General features: G+C 50.9%; 1 protein-coding gene and 1 long non-coding RNA gene across 3 annotated transcripts in view; one reads left to right on the top strand and one right to left on the bottom strand.

Moving 5' to 3' along the window:
* Nucleotides 1–467, bottom strand: part of MFSD4A (major facilitator superfamily domain containing 4A) — a 28295-nt gene extending 27828 nt beyond the window's left edge. For both annotated transcript variants that reach the window (XM_059413250.1, XM_059413251.1), the window contains exon 1: nt 184–467. In XM_059413250.1, the coding sequence (XP_059269233.1) occupies nt 184–413 (230 nt within the window). In that variant the 5' untranslated portion in view covers nt 414–467. The remainder of the gene's footprint in view (nt 1–183) is intronic.
* LOC132025665 (uncharacterized) lies at nt 264–4428 on the top strand. Its single transcript, XR_009406663.1, has 5 exons — nt 264–354; nt 734–1091; nt 2481–2559; nt 3434–3586; nt 4175–4428. It is a non-coding gene; the product is annotated as an uncharacterized LOC132025665 (long non-coding RNA).
* The last annotated feature ends 21220 nt before the right edge of the window (nt 4429–25648 follow it).

Genomic DNA, 25648 nt, shown 5'->3' with positions numbered 1-25648 from the left:
GACGCGGCTGCGGGAAGGGGAGGGGAGGGAGGGAAGGGAAAGGAAAGGACGGGAAGGAAGGGAAAGGCAGGGAAGGGAAGGGTCGGCGCGGCCGTGCGGAGGAGCAGCGGAGGAGGGGGACTGGAGGGCTGGGGGGCTGCAGGGCTGCGGAGCTGCGGGGCTCCGGGCTGGCCGGGCACTCACGTCCTCTTGAAGACGCCCCCGAGGGCGCTGCCCAGCAGGAGGCAGAGCTGCTGCGAGAAGAAGACCCAGGAGATCTGGGGCAGCGAGCTGTGCGTCTGGCAGCGCAGGTCCAGCAGCGTGGGCCCCAGGAAGGCGATGCACAGGCCGAAGCTGAAGAAGACGCTCCAGTAGGTGAGCGTGGGCTGCAGGTTGCGGCGGAGCAGCCCGGACACGCGGCCGTCGCAGCCCATGGCCCCGGCTGGCGGGCTGGCGGCTGTGGCTCCGCGCGCCGGTGCCCGAGTGCCGCGCCGCCCGCGGGAGGGCCGGCTGGGCCCGGGAGGCCGGCGGCCGGGAGGGAGGGGCGGGGAGGGGCGGCCCGGCGAGGGGCCCCGCCCTCGGGCCGGGGGAGCGAGGGGGGCGCGTGTGCGGCCGGCGGGCAGCGCGTCGGGGTCCGCGCCCTCCTCGCGAGCCCCGGGAGCCGGCGTCCCCCTTGCTTCCCGAACCCACGCTCACCCTCCCGGGCTGCGGGAGACCGACCGCCTGCCGCTCTTCGCTCCCACCCCCTCTCCAGCTGCCCGTCCCACCCGCGTCCTTGCGCGGCCCGCTCGGGGGCGGAGGGGCCTGAGCCCCCATTGCAGAGCTGGGCGAACTGAGCCCGAGGCGTCCTGGATGCTCGCACAGCCTGGAGGGCGGGCTCTTCCAGCGCTGCGCGTCCGCTCCGGGAGCGACAGTTTCCCCCCAGACTCCAGCCTGGCTTGGGCTGTGCCGTGGAGGAACCCCGGAGCACAGCCCCCTACACTTCGGGGGCTTCACAGATGGACTTCGAGGGTCTGACAGCGCCCCCATCTTTCCCTGGAATAGAAGACAATCACCTACATACATGCTTTTCTTGGGAGAGTATTCATGGCTTTCATTAGCACCTCCAGAGGGTGAGCACTTGAGACAGAAAACCTTATGAAACATCCCATCTTCACGCCAAGCTCCGCCCGAGAGCTGGTCTTCGCCCGCCGCATCTCATGGGGCGCTGGGCAGGTGCAGGAGGTGGCCGGATGCAGATGTTCTCTTCGGACTCCGTCTCTCTCCTTCTTCCCGGTGGGGAGTGGGGAGGAGGGGGTGGGAAGGAAAGGTCAGAGATCGGGAGAAATCCCATGAGGTATTCCGGAAAAATTCTCTGGGTGTTTTGGGCCAAGAGTTCTGAGGAAAATTCCTGGGTTTTTTTGTTTTGTTTTGTTTTTTTTAAGGATTTTATTTATTTATTTGACAGACAGAGATCACAAGTAGGCAGAGAGGCAGGCAGAGAGAGAGAGAGAGAGAGGGAAGCAGGCTTCCTGCGGAGCAGGGAGCCTGATGCAGGGCTCGATCCCAGGACCCTGAGATCATGACCTGAGCCGAAGGCAGCAGCCCAAACCACTGAGCCACCCAGGCGCCCCTGTTTTGTTTTGTTTTTAATGCTGGAAAACCCTGGATGGGATTGTGGGGGAAGAGATTTTAGTCTCCAGACCCCTAGTTCTTGGAGGAGCCTGTGGCTGACACAGCCTGTGCCTCCCCCCAGGTGGCCATGGAACTGACAAGTCCTGCTTAGACCAGCTTCTGGGGGGAGCCAGGGTTCCTGCTTTGGCCTCTGGAGGCAGAGCAATAAGTTCCAGACTGTCACCTCTGCTCAGGTGTTCTAGGGGTGGCAGAAGCCGCGACATCATGGCCACTGGCCCTCCAGGGGGACCAGAGCTGAAGCGGCTGAGGAGGTAGGAGGGTGGGTGCTCTCCTGACAACTTGGCCTTAGGACAGGTAACCAACTTCTCCTGCAGGCACTGGTTGTCTCTCACAGCCACGCTCGCTGTCTCTCACAGCCACGCTCGCTCCTCTGCTCCATCCGCCCTAGACTCTGAGCGCCTGGGAGCAGAGCCTCAGGGTCTCTGTGGCTTGGTGGTTTGGGAGGTAATAAGAATTATTTATTCAGAGGTGGTAAGTCAGTCTACACAGTATTTGTGATTCAATTAGAAGTTATCCTCTGCGGGGCACCTGGGTGGGTCAGTGGGTTAAGCCTCTGCCTTTGGCTCAGGTCATGATCTCTGGGTCCTGGGATTGAGCCCAACCTCCCCACACATACACCCCTTTTCCCGGCATTGGCCTCTCTGCTCAGCAGGGGGCCTGTTCCCCCTGCTCCTGCCTCTCAGCCCACTTGTGATTTCTGTCTGTCAAATAAATAAATAAAATCTTTATTAAAAGAAAGATTAAAAAAAAGTTCTCCTCTGAAAAACAAAACCAAAAATAAATCATAACAACGAGCATTTGATTAGGTCCTCTCGCCATTCTCACAGACTTCTAGAACCATAGATGGTCAAAGCTGGAAGGAACCATCTCCAACTTGAGTCTCCTATTCCCACCCCATCACTGCTGGTAAGAGCTTGTCAGTCCTGTTCTTGACTGATCCCTCTTACTGTTTGGGGCCTTACCTATCATTTCCTGCGGGTCCGCTTCCACTGTGAGTCAGCTCCAGTTGCAAGGAAGGGTTTGGAGCTCAACTGAAATGCCCCTCCCTGTGGCTCCCCCCAGCCACCCACAGGACAAGGCTAATGGCTCTGGGCACGTTAGTCCTTCATGCATATGACCTTGCCCCAGTACTTGGCCTTTTCAGCTCAAACGCCTGAAATGTTTTCATAATTTTGTTAGACATACGCCTTAGATACATCACCTACTGCTTCAGCTCCTCCAGCCACAGTGGCCGTGACCCTGGTACAGTGAGGCGGCCCAGTGTGTCTGAGTGCTCAAAGCATTCTATAACTTGATCTGGATGGTGGTTACACAGATATAAACATACATAAAAATTCATTCACGTACAAACATATGTACACTTAGGATTTGTGTCTTCTATTGTAAGTAAGCTATGGTTTGATAAAATAGTGAAAAGTAAAAAAAGTAAACAAAAACAAAGTGAGAACTCTCCGTGAACACAATATCCAGCCTCCTTAGAATTGAAGCCTGCCTTCCTGCCTTCCTTCTTTCTTTCCTTCCTTTCTTTCCCTTTCCTTTTGGCCTGCAGGGCCCCTGAGCTGGGTCAGACAGGCAGGGAAACTGGCACAGCTGTGAGGTTCTTTCTGTCGTGGGGGTGCTTTGAGAGCTTGCAGGGGGAAACATCTCCCCTTGCCTGGGAAGGCTTCCTTACTGGACTGTTGTGGAAGGAGGAATATGGGAAAATGTTTTGCTTAATCTCTCTTCTTATTCTTCTTTGTCTCTATTTTTCGGTATCATCACCTTGTCTACCTTCTTCAAGAAACTTCTCCGGAAAAATCCTACCCAATCCCCGAATTCCAGCAAGCCCCCGATCCCCTCCTGGCCCCCTATAATCTTCAGGGTCAGCTGTTAGACCCAGGGACTGCCGGCTTCCTCTTCCTGCCACCCTGCCTCCCCTGCGGCCAGTTAAACGGTGAGTTCGTAAGGGCTGGGACTATATTTACCATATTATATTATATTTGCCAACTCTCCCCACCCACATCCAGGTGCCTCACAGAGCACCTTGCAGATAGCAGGTCCCGGATAAGTAGATGGGTACTGAATTATTTGCACCTTGCCCTTATAATTATTTTTGGTTTTTCATCTATGTATCTTATCTCCCCATGGTAACAAGTTCCCTAAGGACAGAAGCGGTCCTCTATTTCTTCTGTGTCGACTGTCCAAATGTCTAGCCCTCCCTGGGCACCTTGGGTTCGTTCTTCAATTTTAACGACAAAACCTTGGATGGTCCCTTAGCCACTCTCAGATTTCTTCTTGCGTGCATTGGAAGGAAATTATCCCCATTCCTCACTAGCTCTGGAAAGCAGTTTGAGACCCCAAAATAAGGGAAGATGAACTAGAGTGGCAATAAAGATCTATGGGAGTGAGGGGTCCTCAGGCGCTTGCAGACTGAAATCTGTTTATTTGCCTCAAGGGTCACCTCCTCTGGGAAGCTTTCCTTGACCTTCCTAGGGTCCTTCCTTGGGGGTCCATCTTAAATCATTGCTAAATGTCTGTGCAGTGCCTCTCCTCCAAGGAAGGGCTATGAGCTCGGCTCTTCACTGAGTGCCAGGACTGGCTCTTCGGTGAGAGCTGTTCACCCTCTCCTGACTCCCTGACTCCCGCTTACACCTGGACGTTGATAAGCAATCCATCAGCCACCCGGAATCAAGCTCTGCATCTGGGCTCCCAGCTCAGCGGGGAGCCTGCTTCTTCTCCTTCCCTCTCGAAACCCCCCCTCCCACTGCTTGTGCTCTCCCACTCTCTCAAATAAATAAAATCTTTCAAAAAAGAATGTATAAAAAGAAAAGTTTTGATGATCACAGCCTAGAGCATTTCACCTGGACTTGGACCTGATTTCGCATTTGGCAGGATCCTCTCCGTGACTGTGGGCCTGCTTTGGGTCCCCAGGACCCTCTGGTCTCTGCTTCCCAGGCTCGGAGGAAGGCAGGCAGGAGCAGTAGAAGTCTCCAGTTTAAGGTCATTAAGCACATCTGCTGTTCCTCCGGCCATTGGGGAATGAGGCCACCCCTCCCCTACTTCTGGATTTTATCTTCACAGCCCCCGCATCATCTCCTTGCTGGCCAGAGTGTGCAGAGTGGATTGGCAGGCTCGGTCTGGGCTCGGCACTGGGGGGTGGGGGGAGTGGCAGACAGCTTGGTGCCAAGGACTGTATCCAGATGACCCGGCCACCTTACCCTTACACGAATGCCAACAGCGGAGATGGGTATGCGTAGGAAAATCTCCTTCACCAGCTATCTGGATGAACCGAGTTATCTGCCTGTGTGGGTGGGGGGTGGTGACTGCAGGTTCCAGGAGGGATAGGAGAGACAGGAGTGGGTGAGATGGCCCAGGAGCCTCTTAAGAATGAGACTGGTGGCCACACGCATCCTGGAGAGAATTCTGGTGGTGCTGAATATGTGTTAGTGGTGAACGGGACTAGTTGAAGCTAGCCTCAAGTTAAGGGTTGGAAGGACCCTCTGAAATTATCCTTCCACCCAGACACCCAATCCCATTTACAGCACTGCCCAGGGAGCCACTCGGCCTCAACTTTCGTGTGCCCGGGCTCGGAGTCAAGCTGTAAGATGTGTGCCAAACCGAGCCTTGGTTTCCTCCTCTCTTAAAATGGGGGGAATGAAGGCACCTGGCTGGCTCAGTCAGTAGAGTGGGAGACTCTTGATCTTGGGGTTGTGAGTTCAAGCCCCATGCTGGGTACAGGGCTTACTAAAAGAAAAAGAAAATGGGGGAGAATAATACCTCCCTTCCTGTGAGAAAGTGTAGACAGGGTGTGATAGAGGAGCTGGTGTACCAGGCTCAACAGATTCTCCTCCTCCTCCTCGTTCTCCTTCCCAACAATAGCACAAATCACTCTCCTGGTCTATACGCTAGCACAGGGGCTAGCGAAGTAGGTCCCCGGACCAGCAGCATCAGGATGTCCTGGGAACTCCTTAGAAATGAAGATCCTTGGGGCCCCTGGCTGGCTCGACTGGTTAAGCCTCCAACTCTTGATTTTGGCTCAGGTCATGATCTCAGAGTCGTGAGATCGAGCCCTGCACTGTGGCTTTGCACTGGGCGTGGAGCTTGCTTTAAGATTTTCTCTGTCTCTCTTCTTCTGCTCTGCTCCCACAACAGCTGCTTACCCTCTCTCTTAAAAAAAAAAAAAAAAAAAAAGTAAGAAGGAAGTGAAGATTCTCTAGGGGTGCCTGGTTGGCTCAGTCAGTAAAGCATGTAACTCTTGGTCTAGAGGTTGTCAGTTTGTGCCCACGTTGGGCAGAGATTATTTAAAAAACAATATCTTAAGGGACACCTGGGCAGCTCAGTCATTAAGTGTCTGCCAGGTCCTGGGTCCTGGGATGGAGCCCCACATTGGGCTCCCTGCTCAGTGGGAAGCCTGCTTCTCCTTCTCCCACTCCCCCTGCTGTGTTTCCTCTTTCGCTGGGTCTCTCCTGTCAAATAAATAAATAAATAAATAAATAAAATCTTTAGAAAAATAAGAAGAGAGAGAAAGAAACAGATTCTCAGTCCTGCCCCAGACCAGCTAGTCAGAAATAATCTGTTTCAGTAAAACCCTCCAGGGGACTCGGCGGCAGCTGCCGTGTGCGAATGACTGCATTAGAGCCACAAAGGAGAACTCGAATTCCCACTCTACAGAGAGCCATTCACTATTTGAAGACATTCCTCATGTTCTCCCTTGACAAGTTTCATTGTCCCCAGCAACATCCTCTCTACTTCCTTCAGCTAACCCTCACTGGCCATGTATTCTAGACCCCTTGCGATGCTTTTCTGCGATCATGTCATCCTCTGATTTTTAGTGAGCTTCATAAAAATGGGGTCTCCCAGCACCATACTGGGCTCCAAGTGGTCTAAGGGGTACTGAGGACAATGGGCTTGCTGTTTCCTCTTTTCTGGCAACTTTGATGGCTTTATTGAGTGGCCACTCTGTGCTAAGCATACGACATACAGTGACTTTTTGTTTACCTTTTTCGAAGTAGGCTCTGTGCCCAGCATGGGGCTCGAACTCATAACCCAGAGATCAAGCATCACATGTTCTGCTGACTGAGTCAGCCAGGCACCCCCTGTTTACTTTACTTTTTTTTTTATAGAGGTCAAACTTATGTAGATTAAAATGTGCAAGGCTTAAATAAACAAACTGAATTTTTATGTGTGTACGTACCCAGATCAAGATACAGAATATTTCCAGCACCCATCCTGGAAACAGTAATGGCCTTGCTCAGTATTATGTCTGTGAGAGCGTAAGTTTGTTCTTCTTCATTGCTGTGCCATATTCCGCCGTATACATACACACAGTTTATTTGCATACAGTTTTATGGCATACAAAGTTATGTACACGAATTTATTTATCCCATCCGCTATTGATGGACATTCATGTCTTTTCCAGTTTGGAGATATTATAAATAGGGCTGCTGTGAACATTCATGACTTGTCTTTTGGGGAATGGAAATACTCGGTCTGTTGAGGATTTGCTCAGAAGTGGCTTGATCCCACGGCCCTGAGATCATGACATGAGCTGAAATCAAAAGTTGGTCACTTAACCGACTGAGCCACCCGTGGGCCCCCTGTCTTCTGCCTACTTTCAACATTGAGTTGTCTGTCCTTAGAAATATTATTGAGGAGTTTTGTTTATATTCTAGATAGAAGTCTTCTCTCACGTATATTATAAATATCTTCTCCGCGTCTGTACCTACATTATCTTTAATCTTCACAATGATCCTATGAGGCAGGCATTATTATCTCTTTCTTATGGATGAGGAAACTGAGGCTGAAGAAGGCAGAGTAATTTTCCCAGAGCCACACAACTAGAAAGTATCGCAGCTGAATTTTGAGCCCACTCCAAAGTCTGGACCCTCCCCATGACGCCATCTGCCTCTCACATTCGACTCCTACTTACACACCCAAGACTGGTGCGCAGACTTAGAGCTGGTGACATTTTCCCCCAGGAACTGTTATTTTTTTTTTTTTAAGATTTTATTTATTTATTTGTCAGAGAGAGAGAGTACAAGCAGGGGGAACAGCAGGCAGAGGGAGAAGCAGGCTCGCTACTGAGCAAGGTGTCGGGAAGCAGGACTCGATCCCAGCACCCTGGGATCATGATCTGAGTGGAAGGCCGACTGAGCCACCCAGGCACCCCACGCCCCCAGAACCGCAGTTGTCGAAACGCAGTTGACTTATGGAAGTCCTATGCAGTATAGCACTTGGTCTACATGAGGAATAATGGGAAGAATCTGGACGTGGGAGCAGGAGAGACCAGCACTAGGTTCTGGTCCCGCACTCAACTGTCATCTCCGCCCTCAACATTGTCAGCCCAATTCTCTTAAACTGTAAAATAGCACATCCTTACAGGGTTGCGGTGGGAAGAAATGAGAGCACACTTGAGCCTCTGGTAGAACACGGAGTTCGGTGCCGCCTACATTTTTAGTTGTCTTCCCCTACCCTGAGCCTCATGTAATTTCCATTTGGGTTTCTCTTCCCTGCCAGCACACTGTAGATCCCAGTTCAGCTGTGCCGCAGAAGGGCCATTCCTCCAGCTGTCCCAGAGTAAGGATGGCCCCTCACATTGATAATGGATGGTTACTAGCCGTCATCCAACTCATTGAGAAAAATATTGAATACAGTGCCCCGTTCTCCACCCTCTAATTAACCTTTCATTCGGAGCTCAGGTGAGCTAGTCATCCTGTGGGGAGCTCCCCACCCCCCACTGCTACCCAAGGGGTCTGCCTGTGTTCCCTCCATCTCCACTTACCACCCTTTCTTGTGATCACCAGCTGGGGTGTCCTTAACGCAGATCGGATGTCTGTGCCCCGAGGATGGAGATTGGGTCACACGTTAATCCTTCTGTCTCAGGTGCATGGCCCAGCACCTACCTGGTGCCCAGCAGACATCCAGGAAATAGGAGTCCGTGAATTTCAAGTTTCATTACTAGAAGCTTGAACTTACGAATAAGCTCTGAGGCAAGAAATACTATTCGTGGAGGGTTTGGTAAGGGATGTACATTTCATCTATTAGTCATTCTCAGACCTGGCTATGGGTCAGAATCACCTGGAAGCTAAAGACAGTCAGCTTCTCTGGTTGATGGGGTCCTGCACTGGTATTTTGCAGAAGCTCCTGGGGGTTTTCTCATGTGCAGCCAAGGTTGGAAACCATTGCTCCAGAGAATGGACATTTCGCCCTTGGAGAATTGCTCACATACCCTGGCAGACCATTTAGGGCCTGCGTTAAAGTGCCCTTGTTGAATTCTACCGGGGCTTTCTGCCTGGCTGGAGCGAGCCTACGATGGTTTACTGCAGTTACGGTGGGAATGTTGCCGCCTACGGATCCCTATAGGAAGATGCACAGGAGAGATTCCTGCCAGGCATCCGTACCAAGAAAAAACTGCGATTCTCCTGAATATCCAGTTCTTTTTTTTATCTTGTGGATGCTGGGTATGATTTAATTAACACCCTTTCCAAGCTGATAGAAGCTGCTAGAAATCTCATGGCTGAAGTCATGGCCCACCTTCATCACCTGTACAGAATCATATAGTACATGTATCTTTGCTGACTTGGTTCCTCTTTTTATTTTCTGTCCTTTTATTCCCCTTTCCTCATCCCCCTCCTTTTTTTTTTTTTTTTTTTTTTTTTTTTTTTTCCCCCTCCCCCTCCTTTTTTTTTTTTTTTTTTTTTTTTTAGATATAACCCCCATACCATAAAATTCACTCTTTTCAAGTGAATGACCCAGGGGTGACTGGCTGGCTCCGTTATAAGAGTGTGCGACTCTTGATCTCAAGGTTGTGAGTTTGAGCCCCATGTCGGATGTAGAAGATTACTCAAATAATTTTAATTTAAAAAAGCAAAGTGTGGGGTGCCTGGGTGGCTCAGTGGGTTAAAGCCTCTGCCTTCGGCTCAGGTCATGATCTCAGGGTCCTGGGATCGAGCCCCGCATCGGGCTCTCTGCTCAGCGGGGAGCCTGCTTCCTCCTCTCTCTCTGCCTGCCTGTCTGCCTACTTGTGATCTCTGTCTGCCAAATAAATAAATAAATCTTTAAAAAAAATAAAAAATAAAAAAGCAAAGTGTATGAGTCTGCGGTTTTTAGTACACGCACAAGATTGTGTGATCATCGCCACTACCTAATTCCAGAACATTTTCATTACTTCTAAAGGAAACTCTATCCCCATTAGCAGTCACAATCCCTTCCCCTGTCTTCTCAGCCTTTGGCAACCACTGTCTACCATCTTTCCTTATAGATTTACTTACTCTGGACAATTCACAGAAAGGGATTCATATCATATGTGGCCTTTTGGGTCTGGCTTCCCTCATTTAGCATGTTTCCGAGGTCCCTCCATGTTGTGACACACGTCTAGTACCCTTTTTGTGGCTGAATAAGAAATTCCATCACAGGGCTGTGCCACAATTTGCTTTTCCATTCATCCATTGATGGACATGGGTTTCCGCTTTTCTGCCGGCACGAATAACGCTGCTGGGAACACTCACATACAAGTTTTCACAAGAACGAGGTTCAGGTCATTCAGGCGCTTACCCAGAGCGGATTTACTGGGTCACATAGCAACGCCGTGGTTAACTTTCTGAGACTCTTTCCTCACGGAAAGTTATTATTATTTTTTTTTATCTTGTGGTACTGTTCGCCTCTCTGTAAGCCTCTACAAATCCTTCTTTCTGGAACAAGGCAGAGTATAAATAAATAAATAAATCCCCAAACACTCCCAAGCCATCTGTTTAGTAATCTGTGCTAGAATTTTGCCAGGATTCTATATTGAGTGATTTGGTCCGTTGTTTCCAGAAATACCGTCTGTCTCTTTGCGAAAATCAGAACATTCTCTCGTCGCCAACGTCCTCTCCGTTTATCCTGGTTGCTTTTCAGTCTTACCTGCAAGGGATTTCATGACTCGGGTGTCTGATTCCTTGGAATCTGGCCTCCAGTCCTCACGTGCAGGTGCATGAGCCTGCCTTCTTGTCTTCCTTGGGATACAATTAAGTGTTTATATCCAAGAACATCCTGCACTTGGTTAAAATGACGGCTGAACGGAGGCGCCTACGGTGAACAGCCCTACCTCATCCTCTCCCCTAGTCTCACTCCTCCGAGGGGAACACTTCTACCTCCGTTGTTCTGGGAGTGACTTCCGCATCTCTAAATAACGTGCTTATGCTGCTGTTTCTGGATTTCTCCTTTCTAGACAGCCTCTATTGATTTGCTAACTGGGGAGCACGGGGATGGAGTTCACACACATCATCCGTACAGCCCTCTGCCCATCCTCTTCCCAGCATGGTTAGAGAGCTGTTTTTATTCAGTTCCTCTCAATAAAATGAAAATAAATCTGTTGATGACCTTTGCTGTTTCAGGTAACATATTTATATCTTATTTCTCATCTCGTCAGCGCTAGCTAGTGTGGACTCGCCATCTTGTAGGCTGAGCCTACCATCACGCCTACCTTTCCCTTGGGCTCTCCTTCCCAACTTCTGTCTTCTGAACATTTCCTTGAAATTCTAACTTTCTTTTTTTTTAAAGATTTTATTTATTTATTTGACAGAGAGAGATCACAAGTAGGCAGAGAGGCAGGCAGAGAGAGAGGAAGGGAAGCAGGCCCCCCTGCCGAGCAGGGAGCCCGATGCGGGACTCGATCCCAGGACCCTGAGATCATGACCTGAGCCGAAGGCAGCGGCTTAACCCACTGAGCCACCCAGGCGCCCCTGAAATTCTAACTTTCTAACCGTTGTTAGGTCTTCGCGTTTTGCCTACAGGTTGGTTCTAAAAGTTTAAGTCCAATAAATAATGTTTACGTTTGTGACTATGTAAATACCAATTGTGGCCCAGCCAGTAATGTCTTAGAATGACCTTTCCTTTCATTTGTTTTAGTTTATCCTAGAGTTCGACTGCCTGTCTCCTTCTCCTCGTACTTCTCTTCTTCTCTTCACGTGATACCATATTTCCTCAAGTTTTATCTTCCAGCGTTTCAGCCTATCGAGGATTCTGTTTATGAAGTCCCCCTTTTCCTCAGGGAGCCCGTACACAGGGTCCTCTCTCTTATGCTCTAATTTGGGCAAGCTGGTTTTGTTGTTGTTGTTGTTTGTTGGCTTATTTATTTATCTAGTAGTCTTTATACCCATTGTGGGGCTCCAACTCACAGCCCTGAGATCAAGAGTCACGTACTTTTCTGATGAGCCAGGCAGGCGCCCCTGGGTGTGTTGCTTTTCTGTCACACAGTTGTCCACCAGGGACTTCTTCCTTTCACTGATGCCCTGGCCTGGTCCCATTGTTCTCCCTTCCTTCCGCCTTTCCTCCCTCTCTTTTCCTCCTTTGTTTATGCTATCATTTTCCCACACCCCATTTTACATCAAAGTAATTTCTTAAGAGGGGGCTTCTGGCACATGGATTTTCTGAGTTCCTCGTTTCTGGAAGTGTCTTGGCTCCACCATCACACTTGAATGGTAATTCGGATGGATATAGACTTCGCATTAAAAATTATTTTGGGGGGTGGCCCCTGGGTGGCTCAGTGGGTTAAGCGTCTGCCTTCAGCTCAGGTCATGATCTCAGGGTCCTGGGATTGAGCCCCAGGTCCAGTTCCCTGCTCATCGAGTAGTCTGCTTCTCCCTCTGCCTGCCCCTCCTCCTGCTCATGCACTCTCTCTCTCTCTCTCTAATAAATAAATAAATAATATTTATTAAAAAAATTTAAAATTGCTTTTTTCACACAATGTTAAAGATATTATTCTAGCCTTAGCTAATGGGAATCCTGAGGCCAGTCTAATTCTTTTTTTTTTTTTTTTAAGATTTTATTTTTTTTAAAAAGATTTTATTTATTTGACAGGCAGAGATCACAAATAGGCAGAGAGGCAGGCAGAGAGAGGAGGAAGCACGCTCCCTGCTGAGCAGAGAGCCCAATGCAGGGCTTGATCCCAGGACCTTGGAATCACGACTCTAGCCGAAGGCAGAGGCTTTAACCCACTGAGCCTCCCAGGCACCCCTTAAGATTTTATTTTTAAGTAATCTCTACACCCAATATGGGGCTTGAACTCACAACCCCGAGATCAAGAGTCACATGCTTCACCAACTTAGCCAGCCACGTGCCCCTGGTTCTTATATTTTTAGAGGTAAACTTTTTCCCCTCTAGGGAATCTTTGAGGATCTTGTGTTTCTCATTGCTATTTTAAAAGTTCACGACAACAGAGCTTATGGTGTCTTATTCACTCGTGATTCTTGGTGTCCACTTTATACTCAAAAATTCTGCTCTTTGGCTCTGGGGAATTATTTTATTTCTTTATTTTAGAATTTCTTTGTACTTTTGTTCTGGATAGACTTTTATCATAATGATTTTCTAATTCTCTACCTTCCAACACTGTTTACTGAAATATTTATTTCTATAATCCTAACTTTAATTTCTGGTAGCCCACAGTATTTTCTTTTCTTTGTCTTTTCTTTTCTTTTCTTTTCTTTTTTAGAGAGAGTGAGCATGAGGGGCAGGGGAAGAAGAGGAAGGGCAAAAGGAGAGGGAGAGAGGGAATCTCAAGCAGACTCCATACCCAGCAAGGAGCTGGATTCGGGGCTCGATCTCATGACCCTGAGATCATGACCTGAACCGAAATCAAGAGTCAGACGCTCAACCAACTGCACCCCCCAGGTGCCCCACTCACACTATTTTCTGGTTGTTTCTTTCATAGCCTCCTGTCCTTGTCTGGGGATGCAACAGCCCTCAAATCTCCCTGAAAATACCTATCAGGTTTGGAAGGTTTCTTGTGTCTTCTGTGTCGTAAGGGGTTTCTCTTTCTCGTGGAGCATCCTCGCCACCCCTGGGTACTTACTTTTGCTTCCTTTTCACACCAGAGGCTTTGCCAGATATCTGAGGGTCTTTGTCTTTCCGTGCTGAAGAGCGAGGCTGGACTGGTCAGTTGGCTTCATATCCTCCGGGGAGGAAGCCTAGGGTGGGGGGGGGGGACTCCAAGTAACAGAGGTGGAAGCCCCTTCTTTGGGGTTGTTGAACCTTCCGATGGGGATGGATCCCTGGCTGCCCTTCATGTCACTTAGGGATCTGCTGTTGCCGTGCTGTTGGCCAGTCCGCCTCTTTTTAGCCACCGCTGCCAGTCTCCTGCCTGCTCTACGCCGTCCAACCCCCAGCCTCTCTGAGCCCCACTGTGGTTGTGCTGGGATGTCGTGGGGCCTTCTCAGCCGCCTCCCACTCTGCCTCCCCCTTCATCAGGGACCGCTCTTCTCCATGTCCGTCCCTATATACTCGCGCCAACTGTCCCTCTGTGCCAGCCTCCCTTCTGTTCTCCTCCTCATTAAGAGAATGGACTTTTCTTCATTGCTTTATCGTCAGTTTCATGGGGGGGGGGGTCCCAGGAGGGATGACAAACGTGTGGCTAGTAGTCGGTCTGGAAACGGAAATCTGCACTTCCCTCCTTTTTTGGTTTTGTTTTTATTTATTTTTTGAAGTAACCTCTACACCCAATGTGGGGCTCGAACCCACGACCCTGAGATCCAGCCTCACGCTGCACTGACTGAGCCAGCTGGGAGCTCCTTCAGTTCCTTCTTCATGGTCTGTGTTCATGTTTTCCAGAGCATAGGAGAATGCTCCAAATTCAGTTTCGTGCTCATCATTAGTATCTTGACACTTTGGGAACCGGAGTTTCCTGAAACCTGAGGAGCTCCTTCCTTCTGTTTGGCTGCTTTTATCCCAGCTGTCACTTCACATCAGATGGGGCTTCCCCACCCGTCCCACTGCCCTGTCGCCCCATCACAGACCTCCACACACTCCCCTCCGAATGCTCGCTGGTGTCCCTGCCCGTGAATTCTAGGTCCGGCACGTGCGTTGCAGCCGCAGGTCCAGCTCCGAGCACCGCCTTTGTTGGGCGGTTCTGACCCACAGTCCAGTCCCGGGCAGTGTCTCCTGCTCCATGGCAACACTCCCCGCCTGTGCTGCCTGCCTGCAGCGGGTCCCGCCTTCCTTAGCCTCCAAGTTCCCACCTGCTTTCATACCTCATTTACATCAAAAGAAGGACACTTTATTTATTTTTATTTTTATTTTTAAAAATGCTTTATTTATTTGACAGAGAAAGAGAGAGAGAGAGACCGTGAGCCAGAGGCAGAGGCAGAAGCAGACTCCTCGCTGAGCAGGGAGCCTGACACAGAACTCGATCTCAGGAGCCGAGAACAGGACCTGAGCCAAAGGCAGATGCTTAACCAACTGAGCCAGACAGATGCCCCAGAAAAGGAACACTTTTCTTTTTTTTTTAAGATTTTATTTATTTGACAGAGAGAGACACAGCGAGAAAGGGAACACAAGCAGGGGGAGAGGGAGAAGCAGGCTTCCCGCTGAGCAGGGAGACCAACGCAGGGCTCAATCCCAGGACCTGGGATCATGGCCCCAGCTGAAGGCAGACGCTTAATGACTGACCCACCCAGGTGCCCCAAAGAGGGACACTTTAAAGCAATTGGTGTCACGTCTGCAGAGGGCTATTTGGCATCAGCCATCAACACTTATGACTGCACCTGACCCCTGACTTGTGATCCCATCATCCTCGTCATCTTCGTACTTCTAGAAGGCTCTCCCGCAGATAGAGGTGTTCTTCTGCAAAATGACCCTTGTCCAAAGTTATTGGTTGTAGCACTGTTTATGCAGGCAGAAGATCCCTAAAATGACTAAGTAGGGACAGAAATGAGATACCTTCGTATCATGGAATAAATGTCATCATAAAAAAATGAGAAAACTATATATTGATAGGAAAAGTATCAAAGATATACGTAGTAAAAACCGGGCAATGCAGAGTCAGTGGCTAACACTTGTGTAACATTTGGGAAATGGGGAGAAGGTAAGATGTGTTTATCTTGTCTACGCATAAAGTCCCTGGAAGTTTCCAGCAATATTCACTGACTCCAAGGAGAAAGCTAGCTGGGGGGTATGGGCGGAAAGGAACATTTTCACTATATACTCTCTTGGACTTTTCGAATTACGGAGCACATGAATGTGTTGTCTATTGAAAATAAATAAATAAAATTTAAAACTCCGCCTTTGTAGAATTTCAGTCTAGTTTTTCAAAAAGCACGCACAGAGGCACCTGGCTGTCTCAGTACGAGGAGCACATGACCCTTGATCTCACTCACAGTCATGAGTTTGGGTCCCATGTTGGGTGCAGAGATGACTTAAAAATAAAATATTTTAAAAACCCGAAAAAGTTAAAAGTTAAAAGCATGCATATTATACTAAATTATTATAAAATGGGGCACCTGTATGACTCAGTCAGTAAAATGTCTGCCTTTGGCTCAGGTACATCTCAGGGTCCTGGGATCGAGCCCCACATTGGGCTCTTTGCTTAGTGAGGAGTCTGCTTCTCCCTCTCCCTCTGCCTGCTGCTCCCCCTTCTTGTGCTCTCTCTCTGTCAAATAAATAAATAATCTTTTTTAAAAAATAAATTACTATAAAATAACTTGTATGGTAATATGTATTCTCTGAATTCAGAAGATGTTCTAATATAACATAATCTTTTAGTATGAAATACACAATCTCACTCTATTAAAATGCCTCTATGGGGGCACCTGGGTGGCTCAGTGGGTTAAAGCCTCTGCCTTCAGCTCAGGTCATGATCCCAGCATCCTGGGATCGAGACCCACATTGGGCTCTCTGCTCAGCGGGGAGCCTGCTTCCCCCTCTCTCTGTCTCTGCCTGACTCTCTGCCCACCTGTGATCTCTGTCTTTCAAATAAATAAATAAAATCTTTAAAAAAAAAGTCCGTATGTTACATGTCGTATTGATCATATATATCCTCTTCTTAAATTTCTCTTTATAAAAAAGAATCTAAAGGGAAAACATCAAGATGTTAACGGTGGTTATTTCTGGGTAGTTGGCATCCGAGTGATTTAATTTCCTTCTTTCTCTTTTTGCTATTGCTCCCCCAATTTTTTATGATAAAGATATATAGCTTCCAATAATCAGGAAAAAGTCCTGTCCGTTCCTCCTCCGCACTGTTGGCAGGATAAAGCTCGGTCCCTTCCACAGGCCTCTCGAGGCCCCTGCCCGCCTTTCCACCCTCCTCTGTTGTTCTCCATCCCTCCCGGACAACCCCCGCCCCACCCCGGAGGATTTGTGACCCCTGAGCAAGTCCCCTGGCTGTTGTCCCCTGTCCTTCAGTAACACGACCCAGCCTGTCCAGCTCAAATGTCCCTGCTCCCAGATAGAATCAGGGGCGCCCTCCTCCGTGCCCCGGTAACCCACTGTCTCCTCTGCACTGAATTCCGCAAGTGTGTGGCCTTTGTCTTGAGTCACTGTTCTTCCAGGTGTAGGCCAGCCCCTGACTCACCACGAAAGCCAGGAAGGTGTGGGCCTCCCAGGGAGGCCCTCGTGCTCCCTCCACCTTCTGCACGGCAGAGGACCTAAGAGAGTTACCGCTGGCTGCGGTCCCCACTTCGCTTTGGTGTCTCCTTTCTGTGTATCAGAGTTTCTGGGGTGTGAACTCAGTGTTCTGCCTGATCTGGCTGCTGTCCTAGCTCCCGAAGCAGTGTCCTCGGATAGGGCAGTGTCTTCCAAGCCTGCGATGGGCGCTGGACCGACCCGTGGTGGTCCAATGTGAGGAGAGGGCCCTCCCAGGATGGCGGGTCTGCTCTCATGTCTTTGGAGCAAGTCGGGCTGGGAGATGAGGTGACATTTAGAACAGAGATTTGCACACCACCCCTCCCCCCACCCCACTCCAGGAGCCTTCCAGTCTTCCTGCCCTCCCCATCCTGGAGGGACACTGGCCAGAGGGGAGGAGATGGGAGCAGGAGGAGTGAGTGGAGCAGGGCCCCAGTGTCCATCTCTTTGCCCGGAGGACTGGAGTCTTCTGGCCATTTTGCAGATTCCTCCAGAAAAAAGCTGCTGCCAGACAATTTGGCTTGTTCCCGGTTTCCCAGCGTGGACAGACCCAGTGGTTCACCAATGGCCCCCAGTACTCCCATCTCTCACCAAGCCCCGCCCCCAGTTCACAGGGGAGCTGAACTTGAAAGAAATGGCAGAGGTCAAGTTCCGTTCTCAACCATTTATGCCCTGACTTAAGGGATATTCTCATAGACTCTCCCCTAATCCGGCCAGTGGTGAGGGTCTCAGGCTGGGACTCATCCTCTCAGGAAATCTCGGGGAAAACCCTGTGACGACAGAACCAGGGCTAAGTAAGCCTAGATGCAGCAAGCACACACCCTGGGCAGACAAGGGCACTTACCTATGAAGCCCAGTGTTCGAATTAATAAGCACTACTGGCTAATATTTACCTAGAGCTTAATATGCGCCAGATATGTTCTGAGTGCTTTCCCCATGTTAAGGAAGTGGGCACGTTGATGACAACTCTGGTTTTGCACACAAGGAAACTGAGACACAGAGAGGCAAAGCAGGTGGCCCCGGTTGCTTGGCTAGTGGATGGGCTAGCCAGGATTTGAACCCTTCTGCTCCAGAGGCTGTGCCCCTAACCACAAGACTAAACTGCCCGGGGAGAGGTTGTCATCCAAGCTGACTGTGTCTGTCATTTGCAGCTTCTCATGAAGGGCTCATGTTCCCGAGGAGGGCGCGGGTCTGCCTAGTTCACGCCTGGCCGTGAATTGGCTTAGCAGGTCCGTCTCCAGGAAGGACCTGGCTACCAGCCGGAGGGTGGCGGGGAGGAGAGGGGAACAGTGAGTCCCCCAGCTCAGCAGGGACAGCAGAAGGGAAACACAACAAGGAAGGGCTCAAGCTGACTCCTCAGAGCCCATGCTTTCGGTGTGACCCCCTGAAGTGGAGTGAAGGGGCTTGAGAATGGACGGACAGGGGAGCAGATGGAGAGCTGGCAACGGCCCTCCAGGTCTGACCGGGGCTTCAGAGTTCGACCAGCCATAGCCCGAGCCCTGACCGTCCCACGATGCCCCAGGCCACTCTACGGGAGTCCAGAGGCACAATTCTGAATTCCAACCCCCCACACGCAACCCCGCTTTTGGCTCCCCAGTGAAATAGAGTGGGTCTGAGCCAGCTGGAAGCTGGATGCCGGATGCTGCCGGGAGCCTTCTGTTGGCATCGCCTAAAAACCTAGAATAAGCTTCTGCCACTGCACACCCACGGCTGCCCATTCTGTGCCTACAGCGCCCTCCCTGGGCCACCAAGTGATGTGGGGAGGTGACCCAGATGAACCTCATCTGGCCTGTGAGGAATGGAGGTGGGGGAGGTTGTCACTTGCCCAGGATACAAACCCAGATGTGCACACACCAAGGGTGACACTCCTTCTGCTAACCCACAGCGGCAGCCCAGGGCTCCCAGCCCGTGCTGTAGCTCTGCAGCCTTCCCGGGGTCCCCGAGCTTCAGGAGTTCCTTGCCTTCCAGACAGCCTGGGCACTGCTTCCCAAACCTCTATGTGCTTCAGAATTGCCTGAGGAGTATGTTTTAGATGCAGGGCCCCAGAGTTGACTCCCAGAGCTTCTGACTCTGGAGGTCTGGGTTGGGGCTCAGGACTCTGAATTCTTAGCAAAGCCCAAATAATTCTAAGGCAGGAGGTTCCCTCTTGCACCCAGCTCTGAGAGGCAGGCAGAGAGAGAGGTTCTCTGAGGGGTCTGTGCCAAGCTTCTTCCCATGGCAGGGGTCCACAGACATCCCAGGGATGAGCAAGGACCCCTTTATCCCTGATTCTATTATACGGATTCCTCTTGTGGGTTTAAAATGTTACAAAGGGCAACAGGAGACTTTTCTAGACTGCAGATTGGCTGTCTTCTTAGGTTCCAGGCTGCCTTTCCTGGGTTTCATTGCTCAGGTAAGGGACAAGCGAGGTAAGAGGGCCACCCCTTGAGGTCCTGGCAGGGGCTTGGAGCTGCACCCATGTTTTCAGACCAGGTTGGGGGGCCGTTTTGGCTAAAGTCATAGAATGGAGCCCAGACCCCAAGGCAGTGTTTCTCAGCCTGTGGTCCAGCTGCTTCAGAACCACCTGTGTTATTTGGCAAAAATGCAAATTCCTGCCACCCACTGTATTGAATGAGAATGGGGAACGGTGCGGGGGGGGGCGGTAGTGTGGGGACAGGGCCCAGAAAGCTGCATTCTTAGCTAGCGCGCAGTCTATTCTTATGCTTGTGAATGTTTGGGAAACCCTGCTATAGAACATGGACTTCGCAGTGTCAGAGACATGGGTTCAAATCTCAGCTGGGCCAAGAAATAGCTGTGTGTGTGTGTGTGTGTGTGTGTGTGTGTGGTCTGGAACTAACCTTTGTGAGACTCTATTTCCTCATCTATAAGAATTGGGTTATGGTCGGGGGGGGGGGGCGCCTGGGTGGCTCAGTGGTTAAGCCTCTGCCTTCAGCTCAGGTCATGATCCCAGGGTCCTGGGATGGAGCCCCAAGTTGGGATCTCTGTTCAGCGGGGAGCCTGCTTTCTCCTCTCTTTCTGCCTGCCTCTCTGCCCACCTGTGATCTCTCTCTGTCAAATAAATAAATAAATAAAATCTTTAAAAAAAAGAAGAAGATGTGGGTTACTATGTTTGCCATTGCTTTTTTTTTTAAAGGCGCCTGGGTGGCTCAGTGCTTCTCTGCCTACTTGTGATCTCTCTCTGTCAAATAAATAAATAAAATCTTTAAGGGGAGAAGCAGGCTCCCCATGGAGCAGGGAGCCCGATGCAGGACTCAATTACTCCTAGGACCCTGGGATCATGACAGGAGCCAAAGGCCGACTCTTCATTGACTGAGACCCCCAGGCACCCCTGCCCATTGGTCTTGCTGTGAGGATTCAATCAGACCCTGAGAGAACACGGCTACCCAGCCGCTGGCACCGAGGGACGTGTCTGGAGGCACACCCGGCCTGGGGATAGAGAGAGAGATGCGTGAATAAATGCCTTCCCTGGGAGTGGACAGCCGGCATTACTCATCCTCCACAAACCCTCAGCTGCTTTGACACCTTCCTGACCTTGCACTTCCTGTGGGGTGAACTCAATGGGGGCTTTTCAAAGGTGTCTAGATGGGTTCCCATCCGCAGGTGTGGGAACTCCAAGTTGGAATCAGGTGACATAAACTAAATGATCGTCCAATTTGGCTCCCCCTGGCCGAGCCCTCTGTCCGCCTCCACCCTCCCACCCCGCTTCCCCTCCATGTGACATTTCCAACCCCTTGCTCTGTGGGACAAAGACCTCTTGGCAAACGGCAGGTGGGCCAGGAGACCGGTGTCTTCCTTGCCTCGCCTCCCCAAGTCTGGCCGATCCAAAGAAATGCCAACGCTTTCGAGAAGCTTCAGTCATTCATAACGGGTCAGTTCCCTCCGGAAATGTTCCCCAGCTCTGCTGAAAGCCTGCCAGGCGACTTGGTGACGTCCAGCTCTCAGCCCACACAATGGGCACGGGCAGAACAATGTGGACTAGGAAAAACATCCCGCCTGTCCTTAGGCTCACATCCTCCTGGGGACCCCACCCCACGCCCACCTCAGGGCTCCCAGAGCTAGTTTTGGGGGGGTCGGGGAGGAGAAGGAGGGGTGCACAGAGGGGCCCAGAGCAGCTGTGGATGAGGGAAGGTGAGGAGCGGCTGCATTCTGAACCAGCTGGGCAAGTCAGATTAGAAGTCAAATCTGCTTATTCTGGCTCCCTTGCCGGGGCTAGAGGCCAAGGGCTCCACAGCTCAGGGTCGGAATGAATTAAAGTCCTAGCAGGCAAACAAAGCAGTTCAGGTGTACCTGGTGGGAGGCCTTGCTGTGTCATTTAACTAACCCTGTGCGCAAGGTGTTAAACCTCCTCAGGCCTCAGTTTCCACATCCGTGGAATGGGGTCATTGTGCCTGCCCTGTCTACCTCATAGGATGTTTTCAGAGCAAAATGGTCTGCTGTGCGTGAAAGTACCACCATTGTTGCCAAGGGACTACCTGGTCATCCACGGGCACCATGACCCCAATAAAGCAGTTGCGGTGGGGGTGGCATCCTGGGGGCGATCACACTGAAGACCACCCAGGGAACTGAGGATCTGAACCCTGGGAAGAGACCTGGCAGACACTGGGAACCTGAGTACGGAACACAGGCTGGGAGGGGCGCCTGGGTGGCTCAGTCAGTTAAGAGGTTAAATGTCTGCCTTTGGCTTTGATCATGATCCCTGTAACTGTCTGGGTTCTCTGCTCAGTGGGGAGTCTGCTTCTCCCTCTCCCTCTGCCCCTCCCTGCTCTTGCTCACTCTCTCTCTCCCTCTCAAATCAATAAAAAAGAATCTTGAAAAGAATGCAAGCTGTTAGACTTTCTAGATAGTCGGGCTTGGGGGAGAACAGATGAGAGGTGGAGAGTGTTGGAGGACTTACCTAGACGTCACATTTCCATACTAAGCTCTGTTTTTACTCAGGTTGTGCATATTTGGGTGGCTTTTCGGGCAATGGAGCTTATGAGGGGCTGAAAACCCCTGATGCCCTTGCAATGGGTGCAGCCTTACTTGATGCCAACAGAACAGAGAACATAGAGTGTTCACGGAGTTGATTAAGGAGGGCTTCCTAGGGGCGCCTGGGTGGCTCAGTGGGTTAAGCCTCTGCCTTCGGCTCAGGTCATGATCCCAGGGTCCTGGGATTGAGCCCCGGATCAGGCTCTCTGCTTGGCAGGTAACCTGCTTCCCTTCTTCTCTCTCTGCCTGCCTCTCCACCTACTTGTGATCTCTGTCTGTCAAATAAATAAATAAAATCTTAAAAAAAAAAAAAAAAGGAGGGCTTCCTGGAGGAAGAGAGTTTGAGCAAGCTCGAAAGGAGGAGAGGGAAATGACTCCTACAAAACACTAAAGTGGAAACAGACAGGTCGGTGTAAAATCTGGAGCAGGGAGGGCCCTGCAAGGCATCCGGGACGCCCCTTCAGGACAGGAACAGGGGCACTAAGTGCCAGCAAGGGGAAGGCATGTGCTCAAGGGCCAGTGAGTCTGACTCAGCTGGAGTTACTGAGGGAGGTGGAAGAAGAAGTCCAGGCAGAGGAAACATGGACAGATACATTCTGGGGGTGCAAAGACTTGGCGGAGGAAGTGTCTCAGGGCATGATGGGTCCTTGGTCTAGCAGCAGAGCACAGAGCATGCTGTGGGCGATGGGATACAAGCCGGAGAAGGAAGGTCAGAGCTGGGGCACACAGGGCTCGGGTTGCAGGAACCTTGCAGGAGAAGCGACAGTAGGACACTCAATGGCATGTTGGAGCTCAACCGCTGCCAAGTTCCCCTAAGCATTCTGAGCGGGGAGTGGAGGGAGTAGGGTCTGGAAACACCTAGAAACAAGACCGGCTTTACCTTGTGACTGTGAACGGGCACTTACGCCGCCTAAAGAGGTCCCGTCTCAAGGCAGGGGTAGCGTGGGGCATGCTCCCTGCTGTAGTGAAGGGCAGGTGGTTGTACTGGGGAAGAGGGGGTTCCAGCAGTTTCCTGATGTATCAGGTGCTTCATTTTTATGTTAATTCATTTTTCTTCACCTCCAGAGCTGAACTGAGGGTACAGGTACAACTCACTTTCGGAGGCTTGCAAAACTCACCGATACTGCAGAAGCTGAGGAAGGGGAGGGGAGGGAGGCTTACCACCACCACCACCACCACCACCACCACCACCACCACCACCCCGCCGCCAGGCGCTCACACTCTTTGGGCTTATCGGGGCATCTGTGAGGTCCAGATAACTAAGCTCACTTCGAAGCCATTACTGTAATTTATGCAATCGGCTTATCTTTCCCTGACCAGACGGGAGTTCCTTGGGAGAGCGCCCTGTTTACTCATTTCTAAATCTTCAGTGTTTCACAGACTTGCTAGGGCCAAGGAGATTTTTAATAACTGTCTGTTAAAGTAAAGAACATTTAGGTAGTTTGTTAAACTTATAGCACTTTGCGTAACACGGAAACTGTCAGGATACCGGACGTGGGAATTCACAAACTCTGACGGCAGTTTGGGGGGACGGATACGCCCTAAGGGGGTTTGTTCATTCCTGAGCCCCCACACAGCCCTTCTTTCCTAGTGAGAACCCTTTGGCCTCTGGTCACAGCACCAGCGGTGAAAACAGGGGGGCGGTTGATCCCTGCGGCCATCCACCATCTAAATGGGACTCAGATAAGGACACTAACACATATGCTGAGCTTTCTATGTGGCCCATACCTTCTGAGTGCTTTCCATGTGCTAACTCATTTCATCTCCACAGTACTCCTACGATCAGCCAATTTTACAGCTGGGGAAACTGAGGCCCAGAGCAGCCACATGATGTGGTCCCACAGCCAAGAAGTGAGGGAGCAGGATCCAAGTGGAGGCCATCAGACTCTTGACCTCCATGCCACACCGCTCCCTTGCTCATCTGTCCCGGCCTTTCCCACCATCTTGAACAGTGAGCTGGGCAGTCAACTCCATCACCCAGTGGGACTCTCGGCCAGAAGTGCACAGTCACGGTGGCTGAGGATAACCTCTCAAGGCAGGTGCCCACGGCAGGAAATGGTTCTGGCCCCTAACCCCTGGGCCTACCCCCTCTTCCCCAAGGCCACTCTCCCACTCATCAGCTCCGGCTTCTGAAATCCCAGGTCTGGTTATTATCCATACTCCAGGGTCACTCCCTGCTCTGGAAAGGCCAATTGTCTTATTATGAAGTGAGTGACTTCATGGGGAGAGTGGCCCAGCCTCCTGGAATCCAGGCGGGACCGGGGTTCACACACCAGCACCATTGTGTGCCACGTTTTCCTCAGCTGCTCTGAGCCCAGCTTCTCATCTGTGGGCCATCCCATGCTGCCCTGCCTGGCAAAGTAGAGACCCAAGGAATACGGTCAGACCAGGTACAGATCTGGCCGACCAAAGATGGCACCGTCCTTTGCAAGCAGGTGAGACTTGGTAGAGCTGGAGTGCGCCCTGAGCACTTCCCAAGAGGTGCTCCCAGGCCTCTGCTTCAGCGCTTCTAGGGACAGAGCACTCACAAGCTCAGAAGGCAGCAGACCCACTCTGAGACACCTTGACCCAATGCTTTGATTGTGAACTCTCTTCCATAATGACTTCCGCAGCTACATTTAAATCCCAAAACGCTGGGCTGAGGAAGTCTTCTAGAAGTCTTGCAAAATCTTTTAGGTAGAATGTGCTTAATATATTCTTACGAATGATCGAGATCTTATCAAGGGTCAAGAAAGAAAGCAAAGAAAAAGTGCCCAGTTTTAATGCCAGGACTGGGATCCCTGGGGGAGGGAGGGAGCTGGAATTCCTGCTCTTAGAGAAGGGTGTGGGCATGGGTAGGGTCTTGATGCTTCCACATTATGAGCAGGAGGTGCCTGACCCCTTGCAGGCACTTGTTCGTGAATCCTCGAAATCCTGCAAAAATGGGTGTTGCTGCTACCTCTGTTTTACAGAGAAGGAAACTGAGGCACAGAGAGGCTAAGTAACATGCCCAAGGCAACCCAGCTTGCACGGATTTGAATCCGTGTCCACGTATTTTGGAGCTCTGGGTGTGCAAGAGTTCTCCTCAAGAACCCAGAACCCAGCTGACCCCTCCTCCAGGGAAAACGTGGATGGCATAAAAGGGTTTTGTTGTCTCTGAAATGTTAACGGAAAAAAAGAAAAAAGAAAAAAAGAACTCGGTAAATTTTAAAAGAATGACTAAAAGACAACTCCCTTTCCCCCAAGTAACTGAGATCTCATGAGAGGAAGCCAAGACCACATCCTAACTGACTCTGAGACTCTGAGCTCCCCCAAGTAGGGTCTAAGTCAGGGTCAAGTTTGTATCCCTGGTCCTGGAAACAGTCTGGCACGGAGTCAGGAGCGCTCAGATGAATAATGAATGAGGGAAGGAGGGAGGAGGAGTCAGGAAGATGAGGACAGGGCTGGAAGCTCCAAGCAGGGAGGAGTGCTGACGGCAGCCGGTCCGGAGGGCAGAGCCACACCCCTGCCTGCCCCTACAGCTACCGCCAGGCCATGGCCCCCCATGTCTGTGTTGGCGTCACCAGAAAATCCATGAGGACAAGAGACAGGATGACATTTGGCACCCGGAGAATTCACAAGGGTCGGAGGCTTGGGGAGTCTGCAAAATCTCCCTTAGGGAGGAGGCTGGGTCTGCTGGCTGCTCCCCAGGTTTAAG

Source organism: Mustela nigripes, chromosome 10, assembly GCF_022355385.1.
Source record: "Mustela nigripes isolate SB6536 chromosome 10, MUSNIG.SB6536, whole genome shotgun sequence".
NCBI classification, from domain to species: domain Eukaryota; kingdom Metazoa; phylum Chordata; class Mammalia; order Carnivora; family Mustelidae; genus Mustela; species Mustela nigripes.
This window is presented reverse-complemented; position numbering and strand designations above follow the sequence as displayed.